A 17450-nucleotide genomic window follows, 5' to 3' on the forward strand; every position below is an offset into this window, starting at 1 on the left:
GAGGGCTCAACTTGCCCTTCCTTCCGAATCTCATCACACCCTTCATGGGCGAAACTCTGAGCAGAACCTTCTCACCCACCATATATGCAATATCACGAGCCTTCCTATTAGTATAACTCTTCTGCCTAGATTACGCTTTACAAAGCCACTCCTGAATCAACTTCACCTTATCCAAAGCATCGCGGACCAAATCAGTGTCCAACAACCTAGCCTCCCCATGATCAAACAACCAACTAGAGAACGATATCGCCTCCCATATAAGGCCTCATAAAGAGCCATCTGGATTGTTACACCCTATATTTTGGTACGCAAAAGTACGTCATAAGTCAATTGATGTAAGCTCGGAAATGAGATCCTCTCTGAAAGTATATAAAGTAATTTAATGATGTTACAACCCGTATTTCCGTTCAACATATACACGATTAGGTTGAGGACGAATGCACTTAAACGTGAGAAAGGAGATTTTGGATAAATGAAAATGAGCTGCTTGCTTACCCGACGTGCTTGCTTCACTAACTTACTTTCCGTCCTACTTGCTTGATCTACTTAACACGTGTCGTGATTATTAAATGAGGACGAGACACATATTTAAATTAAGAAGAATTAACCCATATAGCCGCCCATCCAATAACAAAAATTAAAAATAGCCGGTGGAGGTATAATAGATGCATAATTTATGTATTGTATATCTATAATTGTGTATAATTAATGTATAATTTATGTATATGGCTAGAAAAAGTAAATAATGAATATGGCCGTCTATTTGTGTAAATATCCCTTAAATTAATTAGGGCATCATGTGACACACCCTAATGAAACAAGTAGGTGACAAGTAGGTGTGTCACCTACTTACAAAAATGAGAGGCCCAAATTAAAGGGGTGTTTGTGGCCCAAATTTTTAAAGAGAGGGCTATTGGGGCAGTAGTTTCGTCGACCCTAAGGGATTGTTAAATCCAACATTTGATCATTTTCACCCATATTCATCCAAAATAAAGTTCAACAGCATCCTCTCTTTCTCTCCCAAGCCAAACAACCACCCTTTTTTCCACTAGGGTTCTAATTGGAAAAGGGCTTCAAGTTTCATTCCTCCCCCATCATGTCAGATGATTTTTATGTGTTTTATCTTCTATCCTAAGATCTCAAACGTTTATATACCAAACAGCCCAAGACATCCCCTCTCCTCCAAGGTTAGACCACCTACTCTTGATTAAAAGTGTTGTAGAAGTGGTGGAGATCACGTGTTTGATGTTGTTGCTAAGTTGTGAGCATTCTCAAGTTAAAGGAGACTTTTTCTAGGGTTTCTTCTTGCTGCATAAGGTAAGAAATCTTCTCTTCTTCACGTGTTTGAGCTTATTGGAGTCTTAGCTATCTTATGACAATACGAACGTGTAAAGAAATGGCCTGAAATGAGTTCTAAGTTACTGCAATTTGTTGGAATGTTATGAGGTTATTTTTATTGTGTATTATTGCTGAAAATTAGTAGGAACGACCTGAGTATGTTGTGATTGTCACTATTGAAGTGTATTCAAGTTCTAGCTAAGTTGTATGGATGGACAAGTGCAAGTTAGAACTTGATTATTGGGTGAGATGGTGTGGACTGTTTTGATGATGTATTCTAATGAATATAAAGTTAGATATTGATGTATATATGTTTGTTGACATTCTGGACATATTGGTCTTGTTGTTTAATTTGAGAAAAGTGAAAAGAATAAGGGGAGGTGTTGTCCAAAATTTTGTAGACGAGCTAGTCGCTCATTTGTGTTGAGTTCTAGCTTCCATAAGCTTAACAATGGTCCCATATTGTTTGTTGTAGATTGAAGTACTAACGGGATGAACTGATGTCGTGTGGTTAAGTAAATGACAAAGGTATGTTAAGGCTATCCCTTCTTTCCTTTTGGCATGATCCTTATGATACAAACGAAATGAGCAAACGCGCAACTTTCACAAATGACTCTATTCTTAGAAGTATTAGGGGTGCCTATGTTCTTGATTCTCCATGTGTCCTATTATTATATCATCTGTTCATGGGTCTCAGAAAATATGTAAGTTGATAAAGTTTATTTCATGATATTAACCTAAGGCATATTGTTCTTATTACATTCTGAGAGATCTTATCGACTTACTTCATTATGCATTGCATTCATTTATACATGTATAATGACCCATGAACAGATGACATTATATACGTTTATCTTATATGTACATGTGGCATGGGAAAAGGTTACAACGTTATATATGCACCACCTCCTAATCAATTGGTATACGTTGATGATTTCGCCCACTGAGGTCGAGATGATATGATGGGATGACCTCAGAGGCTTGATGATGTTATGTATACATATACATGTGCATTATATGATATTTATACACATATGCATGATATTATAAATGATTCATGATTCACTGAGCTATTTAGACTTACAGGTTGAGTCCTTTACTCCAAGTTTCTTTTATGTCTTTTATATACTGCTTTTCATGCCTTACATACTCGGTACTTTATTCGTACTAATGTCCCTTTTGCCTGGGGATGCTGTGTTTCATGCCGCAGGTCCCGATAGATAGGTTGGCAATCCTCCTAGTAGGCTATCAGCTCATCAGAAGGTGTTGATACACTCCACTTGCTCTGGAGTTGCCCATTTGGTCAGTATGCTTTGGACATGTATTGATTGGTATGGTGGGGCCCTGTCCTGACCTTTATGACGTGTATGCACTTTTCAAGGCTTGTAGACAGATGTCATGTATATGGATAATTGTATGGCCTTGTCGGCCTAGGTTTTGAGTGTACAAATGATCATTTCGGTCCTATAGGCCCGTATGTCACATGTATAAGTTTATATACCATGTTTGGTCATCCTATGTCAAGTATTCCCTTAAGTTTTATCCTGGTTATCTCATGACGGCCTTTTTGGCTCATTTACTCATTATAGTATGATAAAAAAGATACATTACGTAGGTACTCAGTTGAGTAAGGTACTAGGTGCCCATTGTAGCCCATCGGTTTGGGTAGTGACATGGATACTCGACTGATAGCTGTTGTTGTAGGCGAACTCTGCTAACGGAAGAAGCTGATCCGATGAACCTCCGAAATCAATGACACGGGCATGTAACATGTCCTCCAAAATCTGAATAGTGCGCTCGGGCTTCCCGTCCGTCTGGGGGTGAAATGTCATACTCAGCTCGACCTGTGTGCCCAACTCTCGTTGCACTGCTCTCCAGAAATGCAATGTGAACTGATGGCCTTTATCCAAGATAATAGACACGAGCACACCATGAAGGCAAACAATCTCTTGAATATAAAGCCGAGCCAGCTGCTCTGAAGAATAGGTAGTCATGACTGGAATGAAGTGTGTAAACTTGGTTAGTCTGTCCACAATGATCCACACAACATCGAATCTCCTCAAGGTCCATGGAAGCCCAACTACGAAAGCCATGGTGATACGCTCTCACTTCCACTCCAAAGTCTCAAGCCTCTGAAGCAAACCACTAGGTCTCTAATGCCCGTACTTCACCTGTTGACAGTTCAAACACCAAGCAACATACTCAACAATATCAATATTCATCCTCCGCCACCAATAGTACTGCCTTAAATCATGATAAATCTTCGCGACCCTCAGATGAATAGAATACCGCAAACTATGGGCTTCCTCAAGGATCAACTCTCACAATCCATCCATATTTGGAACACATATCCGACCATGCATCCTCAATACCCCATCTTCGCCAATAGTAACCTCCTTAGCATTACCACGTTGCACCGCGCAAGTGGGGATCATCATATTTACACGCCTTGATGCACTCAAACAAGGACGTCTGCGATACAACACAAGCAAGAACTCTGTTGGACTCCGAAATATCCAAACTCATGAACTGATTGGCCAAAGCCTGTACATCTAATGCTAATATCTCTCCTCAACTGGAATATAAGTAATACTCCCCATACTCTCAGCCTTCCTACTCAAAGCATCTGCCACTACATTGGCCTTCCCCAGGTGATAAAGAATGGTGATATCATAGTCCTTAAGTACCTCTAACCACCTTCGTTGCCTCAAGTCCAGATCCTTTTGTTTGAATAAGTGTTGGAGATTCTTGTGATCTTTGAACACCTCACAAGACACGCCATAAAGATAATGCCTCCAAATCTTCAGCACGTGAACAATGGCTGCTAACTCCAAATTGTGCACTGGGCAGTTCTGCTCATGGAACTTCAACTAACGCGAAGCATAAGCAATCATTCTACCCTCCTGTATCAACACACATCCAACGTCTAATCCGTGAAGCATCACAATAGAATGTATAAGAAACCGATCCTGAAGGTAAAACAAGTACTAGAGTTGTAGTCAAGGCAGTTTTGAGCTTCTGAAATCTCTCCTCACACTCATCAGACCACCTGAATAGGGCACCCTTTTGGGTCAATCTAGTCAAAGGTGCAACAATGGATGAGAAACCCTCCGCAAAATGGCAACAATACCCAGCAAACCCAAGGAAACTCCGGATCTCAATAGAAAAAGACGGTCTGGGCCAACCCTAAGTTGCCTCAATCTTCTTCGGATCCACATTAATCCCCTCACTGGACACCATGTGGCCCAAGAATGCCACCGAGTCTAACCAAAACTCGCACTTGGAGAATTTAGCATATAACTTCTTCTCCCTCAAAATCTGGAGCACGATCCTCAGATGCTTCTCATGATCCTCCTAGTTGCGTGATCCTCCTGCTGCGTGAATACACCAATATATCATCAATGAAAACTATGAAGAATAAAACTAAGATATGGCTGGAATACATTGTTCATCAAGTGCATAAAGGATGTTGGGCATTGGTCAGCCCAAAAGATATCACCAGAAACTCGTAGTGACATAACGGGTCCTAAAAGCTGTCCTCAGAATATCTGAAGCCTGGATCTTTAACTGATAGTACCCCAATCTCAAATCAGTCTTCGAGAATACCTAGCACCTTGAAGCTGATCAAACAAATCATCAATACGTGGTAGTGGGTACTTGTTCTTGGTAGTAACCTTGTTCAACTTCCTGTAGTCAATGCACATCCTCATAGAACTATCTTTCTTCTACACAAATTGAACTAGTTCACCCCAAGGAGACACATTGGGCCTGATGAAACCCTTATCAAGCAACTCCTGTTGTTTTTCCTTCATCTCATTCAACTCTACTGGTGCCATGTGATATGGTGGAATAAAGATGGGCTGAGTGCCCGACACCAAGTCAATACCAAAATCAATATCCTTGTCGGGTGGTATGCCCGGCAAGTTTCCAGGAAACACGTCTAGAAATTTCTCACTACTAGAACCTACTCAACTATAGGAGTATCAGCACCGGCATCCCTCACAAAGGCTAAATATGCCAAGCACCCTTTCTCAGCCACCGCTTTGCCTTCAGAAAGGACACCATCCTACTAGGAACATGATCGAGGGAGCCTCTCCACTCCAACCTCGACAATCTCGGGATAGCCAACGTCACGATCTTAGCGTGACAATCAAGAATATCATGATATGGCGATAACCAATCCATGCCCAAAATCATGTCAAAATCTACCATACTGAGCAATAAAAGGTCGACTCTCGTCTCATAACCTCCAATCGTCACCACACATAACCGATATACGTGGTCCACCATAAAGAATCACCCACCGATGTAGATACATGAACATGCATAACTAAAGAATCATGAGGCATATCCAAATAACGAGCAAAGTATGATAACACATATGAATAAGTGGAACTAGGGTAAAATAACACTGAAGCATCCCTGTGGCACACTGAAACAATACCTGTGATCATGGTGTCGGAAGCAACTGCCTCTGGCCTGGAGGGAAATGCATAGCAACGGGCCTGACCACCGCCTTACCGACCTCCCCCTCTAGGGCGACCTCGAACTGGCTGAGCCCTACCCCTAGCTGATTATGCGGGTGGTGTAGCTACTGGTGCTGGAATCATAGGTTGTGAGCCCTCCTGTGGAGCCCTACTCATAAGTCTAGGATAATCCCTCTTGAGAGGGCTCAAGTCTCCATACTCGTAATAACCTCGCCTCTAAGGCTGTTGACTATGATAGCCCGAGTAACTACCCGTATAACCATGAGCAGATGAAGCATAGTAAAGAACGACTATCTAAGGGAGTTCTTGAGCGACCGAGCCAAGAAAAGATATGGCCGCAGTCGGAACAACGCAAAACCCTCGAAGATAGGGGAAGACCCTCCTCGGCTGACTATCAACTTGATTTTCGGAGGGAATGAAATCAATGGTGTAACCTTCTCAACAGCCAAGAAGATAAAAGTATCAGTGACCCACAACAAGATATTCTGTGAAGTTTCCAAAGATGACATCACCTTCATGGAGGAAGATGCCGTCCAAAATATGTGACGGATTACCATAACACTTTCGGATCATCGAAACATGAAATAGTGGGTGAACTCCCGATAGATTAGGCGGCAAGGCAAGTCTGTAGGCCACCTCTCCAACTCTCTCAAGCACCTCAAGAGGGCCAATAGCCCTTGGGCTCAACTTGCCCTTCCTTCCGAATCTCATCACACCCTTCACGGGCGAAACTCTGAGTAGAACCATGTCACCCACCATATATGCAACATCACGAGCCTTCCTATCAGCATAACCCTTCTGCATAGATTGCATTGTACGAAGCTGCTCCTGAATCAACTTCACCTTCTCCAAGGCATCGTGGACCAAATCAGTGCCCAACAACCTAGCCTCCCCAAACTCAAACCAACCAACCGGAGAACGACATCGCCTCCCATATAAGGCCCCATAAGGAGCCATATAGATACTCGACTGATAGTTGTTGTTGTAGGAGAACTCTGTTAACAGAAAAAACTGATCCCATGAACCTCCGAAATCAAAGACACGGGCACGTAACATGTCCTCCAAAATCTGAATAGTGTGCTCGGGCTCCCGTCCATCTGGGGGTAAAATGCCAAACTCAGCTCGACCTGTGTGCCCAACTCTCGCTGTACTGCTCTCTAGAAATGCAATGTGAACTGAGGGACTCGATCCGAGATAATAGACACGAGCACACCATGAGGGCAAAAAATCTCCTGAATATAAATCCGAGCCAACTACTCTGAGGAATAGGTAGTCATGACTGGAATGAAGTATGCAGACTTGGTCAGTCTATCCACAATTATCCATACTGCATCGAATCTCCTCAAGGTCCATGGATGCCCAACTACGAAATCTATGGTGATACGCTCCCACTTCCACTCCGGGGTATCAATCCTCTGAAGCAAATCACTAGGTCTTTAATGCTCGTACTTCACCTGCTGACAGTTCAAAAACCGAGCAACATACTCAACAATATCATTCTTCATCCTCCGCCACCAATAGTGCTGCCTCAAATCATGATACATCTTTGCGGCCCTCAAATTAATGGTATACCGCAAACTATGGGCTTTTTCAAGGATAAACTCTCGCAATCCATCCACATTTATAACACATATCCGACTATGCATCCTCAATACACCATCATCACCAATAGTAACCTCCTTAGCATTACCATGTTGCACCGTGTCTCTCAGGACAAGCAAGTGGGGATCATCCTATTTACGCACCTTGATGCGCTCAAACAAGGATGACTGCGATACAACACAAGCAAGAACTCTACTGGAATCTAAAATATCCAACCTCATGAACTGATTGGCCAAAACCTGTACATCCAAGGCTAACAGCCTCTCCTTAACTGGAATATAAGAAAGACTCCCCATACTCTTAGCCTTCCTATTCAAAGTATCGGCCACCACATTGGCCTTCCCTAGGTGATAAAGAATGGTGATATCATAATCCATTAGTAGCTCTAACCACCTCCGTTGCCTCAAGTTCAGATCCTTTTTCTTGAATAAGTGTTGGAGATTCTTGTGATCTTTGAACATCAAACAAGACACGCCATAAAGATAATGCCTCCAAATCTTCAGCGCGTGAACAATGGCTGCTAACTCCAAATTGTACATAGGGTAGTTCTTCTTATAAGGCTTCAACTGATGCGAAGCATAAGCAATCACTCTCCCCTCCTGCATCAACACACATTTAATGCCAATCCATGAAGTATCATAATAGACTGTATAAGAACCCGATCCCAAAGTTAAAACCAGTATTAGAGCTTTAGTCAAGGCAGTCTTGAACTTCTGAAAGCTCTCCTCACACTCATCACACCACCTGAATGGGGCACCCTTTACGGTCAATATAGTCAAAGGTGCAACAATGGACGAGAAACCCTCCGCAAAATGACAATAATACCCAGGAAACCAAAGGAAACTCTGGATCTCAGTAGTAGAAGACGATTTGGGCCAACCCTAAATTGCCTCAATCTTCTTCGGATTCACCTTAATCTTCTCACTGGACACCATGTGGCCCAAGGATGCCATTGAGTCTAACCAAAACTCGCACTTGGAGAATTTAGCATATAACTTCTTCTCCCTCAAAATCTGGAGCACGATCCTCAGATGCTGCTCATGATCCTCCTGGCTGCATGAATACACTAATATATCATCAATGAAAACAACGAAGTAAGGAATTAAGAAATGACTGGAATACATTGTTCATCAAGTGCATAAAGGCTACTGGGGCATTGGTCAGCCCAAAAGACATCACCAGAAACTCGTAGTGACATAACGGGTCTTGAAAGCTATTTTCGGAATATCTAAAGCCTGGATGTTCAACTGATGGTACCCCGATATCAAATCAGTCTTCGAGAATACCCTAGCATCTTGAAGCTAACCAAACAAATCATCAATACATAGTAGTGGGTACTTGTTCTTGATAGTAAACTTGTTCAACTTCCTGTAGTCAATGCAAATCCTCTAACCATCCGTTGTGCCTTCAGGAAGGGCACTACCCTACTAGGAACATAATCCAAGGAGCCTCTTTGATAAGTGTGGTTTTTTACCACTTATTTGTACCTTCTTGCTTTAGAGTTCGAAAGTGTTGATTTTTGTTCCCAAAACTAATAAAATTGTGCAAATTACAAGAATGTTGGAGAATTAGACCTTAATGAAGAAATATAACTCAAAAGGTAGTGTTCCGGCTCACAAGGCAAGAAGGAGTGCAGCATGCCAAAAGTGCGGTCCGCAGAATTTACATCTGCGGCCGCAGAAGAAAGCGCATACCGCAAAATTATCTCTACGGTGGCAGATCTGGTGTTGAAGCTCAGATGATGATTGAAGAAAGTGCTGACCACACACAATTTGTGCGGCTGCAAAACATGGTCGCACTGACAAGAATTCAAAACATTCAGAGAATATGCAAAACGACCAACTGTGAAGCCTTGCCAAAAGTGTAGCCGCAGAAGTTGAAGTGCAGCCGTAGACCAAATTGTGCGGCTGCAGAAATCCTTCACCTGCAGAACCAAGCAAATTGCGGACTGCACATGGAATTGTGCAGCCATAGAACCTACTGAAGGGCAGTGTTTTCAGCGAATTTTGGGCCATTGTGAATTGACTGGAAACACTTTTTAGGGCAAGTTTTATAGTTTTTTGAGCTGTAGTCGTTATAGATTACTACTTTTGGTAATTTGTGACCAATTTAGGGTGAAAACATATTAGTTTATCATTTTAATCTTGTATTATGGCTCTAAATTAGTGCTTCTTCTTTATTATCTTCAATTTCTATTATGAGTAGCTAGATCTTTACTAGGGTTGTGACCCAACCCATACCTCATGATGTGCCAAATACGCGAATCTCATCTTGTACTAGGTCACAGTTATATCTCCCTAGCGTAGCTGCTCAAACTCCCTACGCAGCTCCTTTCAGCGAGTCCATGGCACAAACTTCTTTATGAAGAGAACTGAGAACCCATTCCATGTAACTGGTGCTGCATCAGCTGGCCCACCTGACTCATAGGTCTGCTACCATCTGTAGGCCGCCCTTATCAGCTGAAAAGTAGTAAATGCAGCTCTACTTGTGTCCACAATACCTGTTGTGCGAAGAATCTGATGACATCGATCAAGAAAACCCTGAGCATCCTCCGACTCTCCTCCGCTGAACTCGGGAGGATCAGTCCTCTTAAACTGCTCCAACCTCTTACGCTCCTCATAGGACATAGATGCACCAACCTCGGCCCGAGCAACAACAACTGGCTGAACTGGTAACACCTCTGGTGTCTGATAACCCTGAGTTAGCTACTCCGGTGTACAGGCAGCGGGAGTCTGGGCTCCTCTCCCAGCCTGTAAGGTAGCTGGTGCAACTAGTATCATACCCGCCTGAGCCAAGCTCGTGTACAAACTTAAGATCTTAGCCAAAGTCTCCTTAAGACTAGGTATAACAATGGATACCACCGGTGTCTGAGCCGATCCTACAAGCTCAATAGTATCTGGAACCTGCTCCTCTACAGGAGAAATTGGTAGCTCCATAGGTGCTTCTCTGGCTATAGTGCGAGCCCCCACATTGGCATCTACCTCGGCCCTGGCCCCTTGCGGCCCTGGCTGGTGGCACTAGTGCTGATCAGCTGAACGAGTCCTCATCATCTGTGAGATAACAGAAGAGTAAAGATTCAAACTTCAAAATTAACAAATCCGCATGACATGAATGCACGAAAATGAAGTTTCCAAATAGTTCGGTAGCCTCTCGAGGATAAGTACAGATGTCTCCAAACCAATCCACAAGATTACTAAACTTTCTCATGTCTTGTGAGACCTAGGCAACCTAGACTCTTTCCATGCTTTAATTGAATTATCATGTCATGTTCTAAATTCTCATAGTCAATCTACTCTTACTTGTGTTAGTCTATCCTTATATGCCTTAAATGACGTTGTTAATACTTGTTCTACATCTTACTTGATATTTTGCTCTTATGCTTTAGTTGAACTCGTTGCCTCTTTTGTTGTTACATGTTATCTTTCCATTGTTGATTACCATTATTTGAAGTCATTGTTACATGCTGTCTCTTCATTGTTGATTTATCATTATTTGAAGTTATCGATTACATGTTATCTCTTTCGTTATTGATTATCATTAGTTGAAGTCATTGTTACATGTTATCTCTTTGATTGTTGATTATCTTTATTTGAAGTCATCGGTATATGTTATCTCTTCTATTGTGAGTTATTTTTATTTAGTATCGTGGTTATACATTATCCTTCTCATTGTTGAGCTATTGGTATTGAAGTTGTGAAAGTCGTTATCACATTAAGGCGAAGTGTTTGTTGAGATATCTTTCTTGTTGAGAAATTTATATTCATTGTTATTGTTGATATTCGTGTACACATTGTGGTTGAGTCATGGGTTATTGTTGTGTATATATTGATATTGTTGATTATTAGCAAGTTGTGACATATGGGCACTTGTGGTGCGAGTTGTTATTGATGCGCATGCGGCGGTATAAGATAGGGGTTAATGTGCATAAGGCGTCATAATGAGGGACTTATGTGCGCATTGCTTATAAGGGAATTACGTGAAGCCAAACGGCATCATAAGGTGGGTTAAAGTGCATGTAGCTATTTAGGGAAAAATGTTTTCAAAACTATTTAAATGTAAGGCTCACGTGGCGGTATAATAAAAGATTGTGATTGAAATTGAGAAATGTGAATACGAGGCGGTATCTCGGTTGTGATCCTTATTGTACAAGAGGCGGTACCTCATTGTGATTCTTGTTGTTTATCTCATGTTGCAAACAGTTATTGGTGGGAACACTTCTTATTGTTTTGCTCTTCCTTGTTCCATCGGTTATTGTCCGTATATGATCATTGTGGTTCTTTTCAATCGCTTCTTTTATGTTATCTCTATGATTAGAATCCTTTCATTAGTCTATGTTATTAACTTGCTTTATATTACTTATTTCTCCGCTTTCCATTACTTCTTGTTACTACATTTTCATTCTGTTTATTATGCCATGGTAGGTGTCTTGACCTGCCCTTGTTACTACTTTAATGAGGTTAGGCTTGATACTTACTAGGTACCGCTGTGGTGTACTCATACTACGCTTCTGCACATCATTTTGCGCAGATCCAAGTATGTCTGCTCGTGTCGGACATTAATGATCGACTGTTAGCTGCTTTCTGGAGACTTCAAGGTATACCTGCTCGGTGTCCGCAGGCCTCAGAGTCACCTTCTCTTATCTTTCTTTTTTTGTTGTATTTTCCATTCAGACAGAGTTGTAGTAGACATTCTAGTTTATTCAATAGAGCTTATGACTCAGTTCCACCGGTTTTGGAAAAGTTGTTGTTGAGATTCTGTTTTGGAAGACTATATGAGTTTTGTTAGTTCTATTTTAGTATTCTTGTTGATTTTTCTTGTTGAGTTTTTATTAAATGTTAGGCTTACCTAGTCTTAGAGAATAGGTGCCATTATGACATCCTAAGGTGGGAAAATGGGGTCGTGAAAAGTTGGTATCAGAGCTCTACATTTATAGGTGTTACGAGTCATAAGCAGGTCTAGTAGAGTCTTGCGGATTGGTATGGAGACATATGTACTTATCTTCGAGAGTCTATAGAACTGTTAGGAAATCTTCACTTCTTGGATTCCTTATAGTGCGAATTGGTTGACTTTGAAAACTAAATCTTTGACTTTTTATTCTCTCACAGATTGTGAGGACACGCACTGCTAGATCTGACGATCAAACACCTGTACCCCCTGCTAGAGCCGCGAGAGGTTGGGGAAGAGGCAGAGGAGAGGCACATGGCACCTGCCCGAGCTACGACAAAGAAGCCACCAGTAGCTCCAGTTAAGAGGTGGGCCCCCGAGTCGCCTGTTGCAAGCCCTGCGCTTCAGGAGACCCTCGCAAATTTCTTAACCATGTTTGGTACTTTAGCTCAGGCAGGGTTGATTCCACTTATACCAGCCATATCTCAGGCTGGGGGAGGAGCTCAAACTCCCGCAGCCCGTACTACAGAGCAGTGGGTCCATGTTGATCAGGTCCCAGAGGTTATACCAGTGCAGCTTATTGTTCCGATTCAGCCCGAGGTTAGGGTAGAAATATCTGAGGAGGAGCAGCTTAGACTTGAGAGGTACAAGAAGTACCATCCTCCTACTTTTAGCGGCCTAGCTACAGAGGATGCACAGAGGTTTTAGAGAAGTGCCATCGTATTCTCCGCACCATGGGTATTGTGGAGATGAGCCAAGTTGCTTTCACTACTTTCCAGCTGTCAGGAGAAGCGAAACAAATGGTGGGGGTGTACGAGGAGGGCAACCCAGCCGATGCAGCTTCACTTACATGGACTCAATTTTCAGAGATGTTCTTGAAAGAGTTTGTTCCTCAGACCCTTAGGGATGCATGACGCACGGATTTGAGCAGCTGTGCCAGGGTACTATGACAATGTCAGTGTATGCTGTTCGATTCAGTGATTTGTCCAGACATGCACTTGCCTTGGTTTCTACAGTCAGAGAGTGAGTTCATCAATTTATTAAGGGGCTCAACTATGGTATTAGATTCAGCATGGCTTGATAGTTGGAGACAGATACCCTATATCAACAGGTGGTAGCAATTACATGTAGGTTGGAGGGTAAGCAGGACCATGAGAGATAGCACATGGAGGCCAAAAGGCCTCGAGGTACTGGAGGATTTAGTGGTGGCCACGCAACAGTTACAGCCCATCACGGTAGAGGCTATGTGAGTCGTCCAATTCATTCAGCACTTCCAGCTTCTAGTGGTGCTCCAGTTATACCGAGGTCTCAGGTTGCACATTTTGCTCAGCCACTTTCTAGTGCACCTCTTGCACGGTATGCCTTCAGTAGTCAGTCCAGCCGACCAGGCCCGAGCTAGTCCCAAAAGCCACGCCCACCGAGAGCTTGCTTTAAGTGTGGTAATACTCATCATATGGTTAGAGACTGCCCTAGACTTAGAAGGGGTGCACCTCCACAGACTACTCAGGCTCTACGGATTCAGTCAGGTCCACAGACTTCTTAGGTATGGTTGTTGCCCCAGTTGTTGCTCCACCCGCACAACCAGCTAGGAGTGGGGGACGGGCAGGTAGAGGTCACCCTAGAAGGGGAGGCTAGGCCAGATTTTATGATTTTCTGGCTAGTATAGAGGCAACCGCTTCAGATGCAGTCATTACAGGTATGGTTCTGATTTGTCATAAAGATGCATCAATCTTATTTGATCCGGGATCCACTTATTCATATGTGTCATCTTACTTTGCTCCGTATTTGGGTATATTTTGTGATTCTTTGAGTTCTCATGTTTATGTGTCCACGTCTGTGGGAGATTCAATTATTGTGGATCGTGTGTATCGGTCGTGTTTAGTTGTTATTGGTGGTTTTGAGACCAGAGTTGATCAATTATTGCTCAGTATGGTAGACTTTGATGTTATCCTGGGCTTGGACTGGTTGTCACCCTATCATGCTATTCTAGATTGTCATGCCAAGATTGTGAGATTGGTTATTCTAGGTTTACCATGGTTAGAGTGGATGGGTGCATTGGATTATGTTCCTAGCAGGGTTGCATCATTTCTAAAGGCTCAGCGGATGGTTCAGAAGGGGTATGATGCTTATCTAGCCTTTTTGAGAGATGTCAGTGGTGATACTCCTACCGTTGAGTCAGTTCTGGTAGTGAGAGACTTTTTAGATGTATTTCTAGCAGATCTTTCGGGCATGCCACCCGATAGGGATATCGATTTTGGTATGGACTTGTTACCGGGCACTCAGCCCATTTCTATTCCACCATATCGTATGGCCCCAATAGAGTTGAAGGAGTAAAAGGAGCAGTTGCAAGATTTCCTTGATAAGGGTTTCATTCGGCCTAGTGTGTGGCCTTAGGGTGCTCCAATTTTGTTTTTGAAGTAGAAGGATGGTTTTATGTACATGTGTATTGATTATAGGTAGTTGAACATGGTTACAGTGAAGAACATGTATCCATTGTCGTGCATTGATTACTGTTTTCATCAGCTACATGGTGCTAAAGTGTTCTCAAAGATTGATTTGCGGTCAAGGTATCATCAGTTAAAGATTCGGGATTCGGATATTCCGAAGACTGCTTACAGGACTCGATATGGTCACTACGAGTTCTTTGTGATATCATTTGGGCTGACCAACGCACCAGCAGCATTTATGCACCTAATGAACAATGTATTCTAGCCATATCTTGATTCATTCGTCGTTGTGTTTATTGAGGACATCTTGGTGTACTCCCGCAGTCGAGAAGATCATGAGCAACACCTGAGGATCGTGCTTCAGACCTTAAGAGAGAAGAAGTTGTATGCGAAATTCTCAAAGTGTGAATTCTGGTTTGATTTGGTGCCATTTTTTGGGTCATGTGGTGTCGAGTTAGGGGATCAAGGTATATCCGAAGAAGATTGAAAACATGTAGAGTTAGACCAGACCGTCTTCAGCTACTGAGATTCGGAGTTTCCTTAGTTTGGCCGGGTATTATCGCCATTTCATAGAGGGTTTCTTATACATTGCCGCACCTATGAACAAATTGACCCAGAAGGGTGCTCCTTTCAGATGGTCCTAGGAGTGTGAGGCAAGCTTTCCAAAGCTCAAGAAAGCTTTGACTACAACCCCAGTGTTGGTATTGCATATGAGTTCGGGGTCTTATACAATGTAATGTGATGCGTCACGTGTTGGGATTGGCACAGTGTTGATGCAACACAGTAGGGTTATTGCCTACGCATCTCGATAGTTGAATGTCCATGAGAAGAATTATTCGGTCCATGACTTAGAATTGGTAGCTATTGTTCATGCCTTGAAGATTTGGCGACACTATTTGTACGGTGTCTCTTGTGAGGTCTATACCAACCATCGAAGTCTACAACATCTGTTCAAACAGAAAGATCTTAACTTGCGGTATTGAAGATGGTTAGAGTTGCTTAAAGACTATGATATCACTATTCTATATCATCCCGGAAAGGCCAATGTGGTGGCCGATGCCTTGAGTCGAAAGGTAGAAAGCTTGGGAAGTTTAGCATATCTACCGGTAGCAGAGAGGCCACTAGCCATGGATGTTCAGGCCTTATCTAACCAGTTTGTTAGACTGGATATTTTGGAGCCCAAGCGAATTTTTTGTTTCATGACGATCCCCATTTGCTTGTCCTCAAGGACACGGTGCAGCACGGCGATGCCAAGAAGGTTTCTATCGGAGATGACGATGTGTTGTGGATGTAGCGTCGATTATGTGTGCTCAATGTGGATGAGTTGCGTGAGTTGATTCTTCAGGAGGCCCATAGTTCACGGTACTCCATTCATCCGGGTGCCGCTAAGATGTATCAGGATTTGAGATAACACTATTGGTAGAGGAGAATAAAGAAAGACATAGTGGAGTATGTAGCTCGGTGTCTAAATTATCAGCAGGTGAAGTATGAGCATCAGCAGCCAAGAGGTTTGCTTCAGAGACTTGATATTCCCGAGTGGAAATGGGAGCGTGCAACCATGGACTTCATTGTTGGGCTCCTACGAACTCAGAAGAAATTTGATGCGGTATGGGTGATTGTGGACAGGTTGATCAAGTCGTCTCATTTTATTCCGTTAGTAACTACCCATTCTTCATAGCAGCTAGCTCAAATCTATATCTGCGAGATTGCTTGACTTCATGGCGTGCCGGTATTCATTATCTCTGACCAGGGCACGTAGTTCACATCGTGTTTCTGGAGAGCTGTGCAGCGTCAGTTAGGCACACAGGTTGAGTTGAGCACAACATTTCATCCCCAGACGGACGGACAGTCCGAGCTCACCATTCAGATATTGGTGGATATACTTCGTGCCTATGTTATGGATTTCAGGGGATTTTGGGATAGGTTCTTGCCACTTGCGGTATTTGCCTACAACAACAGCTACCAATCGAGTATTCAGATGGCTCCTTATGAGGCCCTATATGGGAGACGGTGTCATTCTCCAGTTGGTTGGTTTGAGTTGGGAGAGGCTAAGTTATTGGGCACGGATCTGGTTCGGGATACCTTGGAGAAAGTCAAGTTGATTTAGGATTGGCTTCATACAACCCAGTCTTGATAGAAGAGTTATGCTGATCGGAAGGTTCGTGATGTAGCATTTATGGTTGAAGAGCGGGTTCTACTTCGGGTTTCACTCATGAAGGGTATGATGAGGTTCGGGAAGAAGGGCAAGTTGAGCCCTATGTATATCGGACATTTTGAGATCCTTGAGAGGATTGGTGAGGTGGCCGACAAGCTTGCATTGCCACCTAGTTTATCTGCGGTTCATTCGGTGTTCCATGTTTCTATGCTCCAGAAGTATTATGGTGTTCTGTCTTATGTTTTAGACTTCAGCACAGTCTAATTGGACAAGGATTTGACTTATATTTAGGAGCCGATAGCTATCTTGGACAGATAGGTATGGAAGTTGAGATCAAAGAATATTGCTTCAGTGAAGGTTCAATGGAGGGGTCATCTGGTCGAGGAGGTGACCTGGGAGACTGAGAACGATATTCGGAGTTGCTATCCTCATCTATTCATCACTTCAACTACGTCCTTATGCACATTCGAGGACGAACGTTTGTTTTAAGAGGGGGAGAATGTAACGACCCGATCGGTTATTTTGTATAATTGCGCC

At 42.9% G+C, this 17450-nt stretch overlaps 1 protein-coding gene across 1 annotated transcript; it reads right to left on the reverse strand.

The window, feature by feature from the left end:
- Window positions 1-6287: 6287 nt before the first annotated feature.
- Window positions 6288-10363, reverse strand: LOC138909837 (uncharacterized). The gene is made up of 5 exons (XM_070201054.1): window positions 10210-10363; window positions 9864-10095; window positions 8339-8480; window positions 7571-8230; window positions 6288-6794 (listed from the first exon to the last, which is right to left on the reverse strand). The coding sequence occupies exons 1-5, from the start codon at window positions 10361-10363 to the stop codon at window positions 6288-6290; spliced, it is 1695 nt and encodes a 564-aa protein (XP_070057155.1).
- Between the last annotated feature and the right edge of the window lie 7087 nt (window positions 10364-17450).

Source organism: Nicotiana tomentosiformis, chromosome 4, assembly GCF_000390325.3.
Source record: "Nicotiana tomentosiformis chromosome 4, ASM39032v3, whole genome shotgun sequence".
Lineage (NCBI taxonomy): Eukaryota > Viridiplantae > Streptophyta > Magnoliopsida > Solanales > Solanaceae > Nicotiana > Nicotiana tomentosiformis.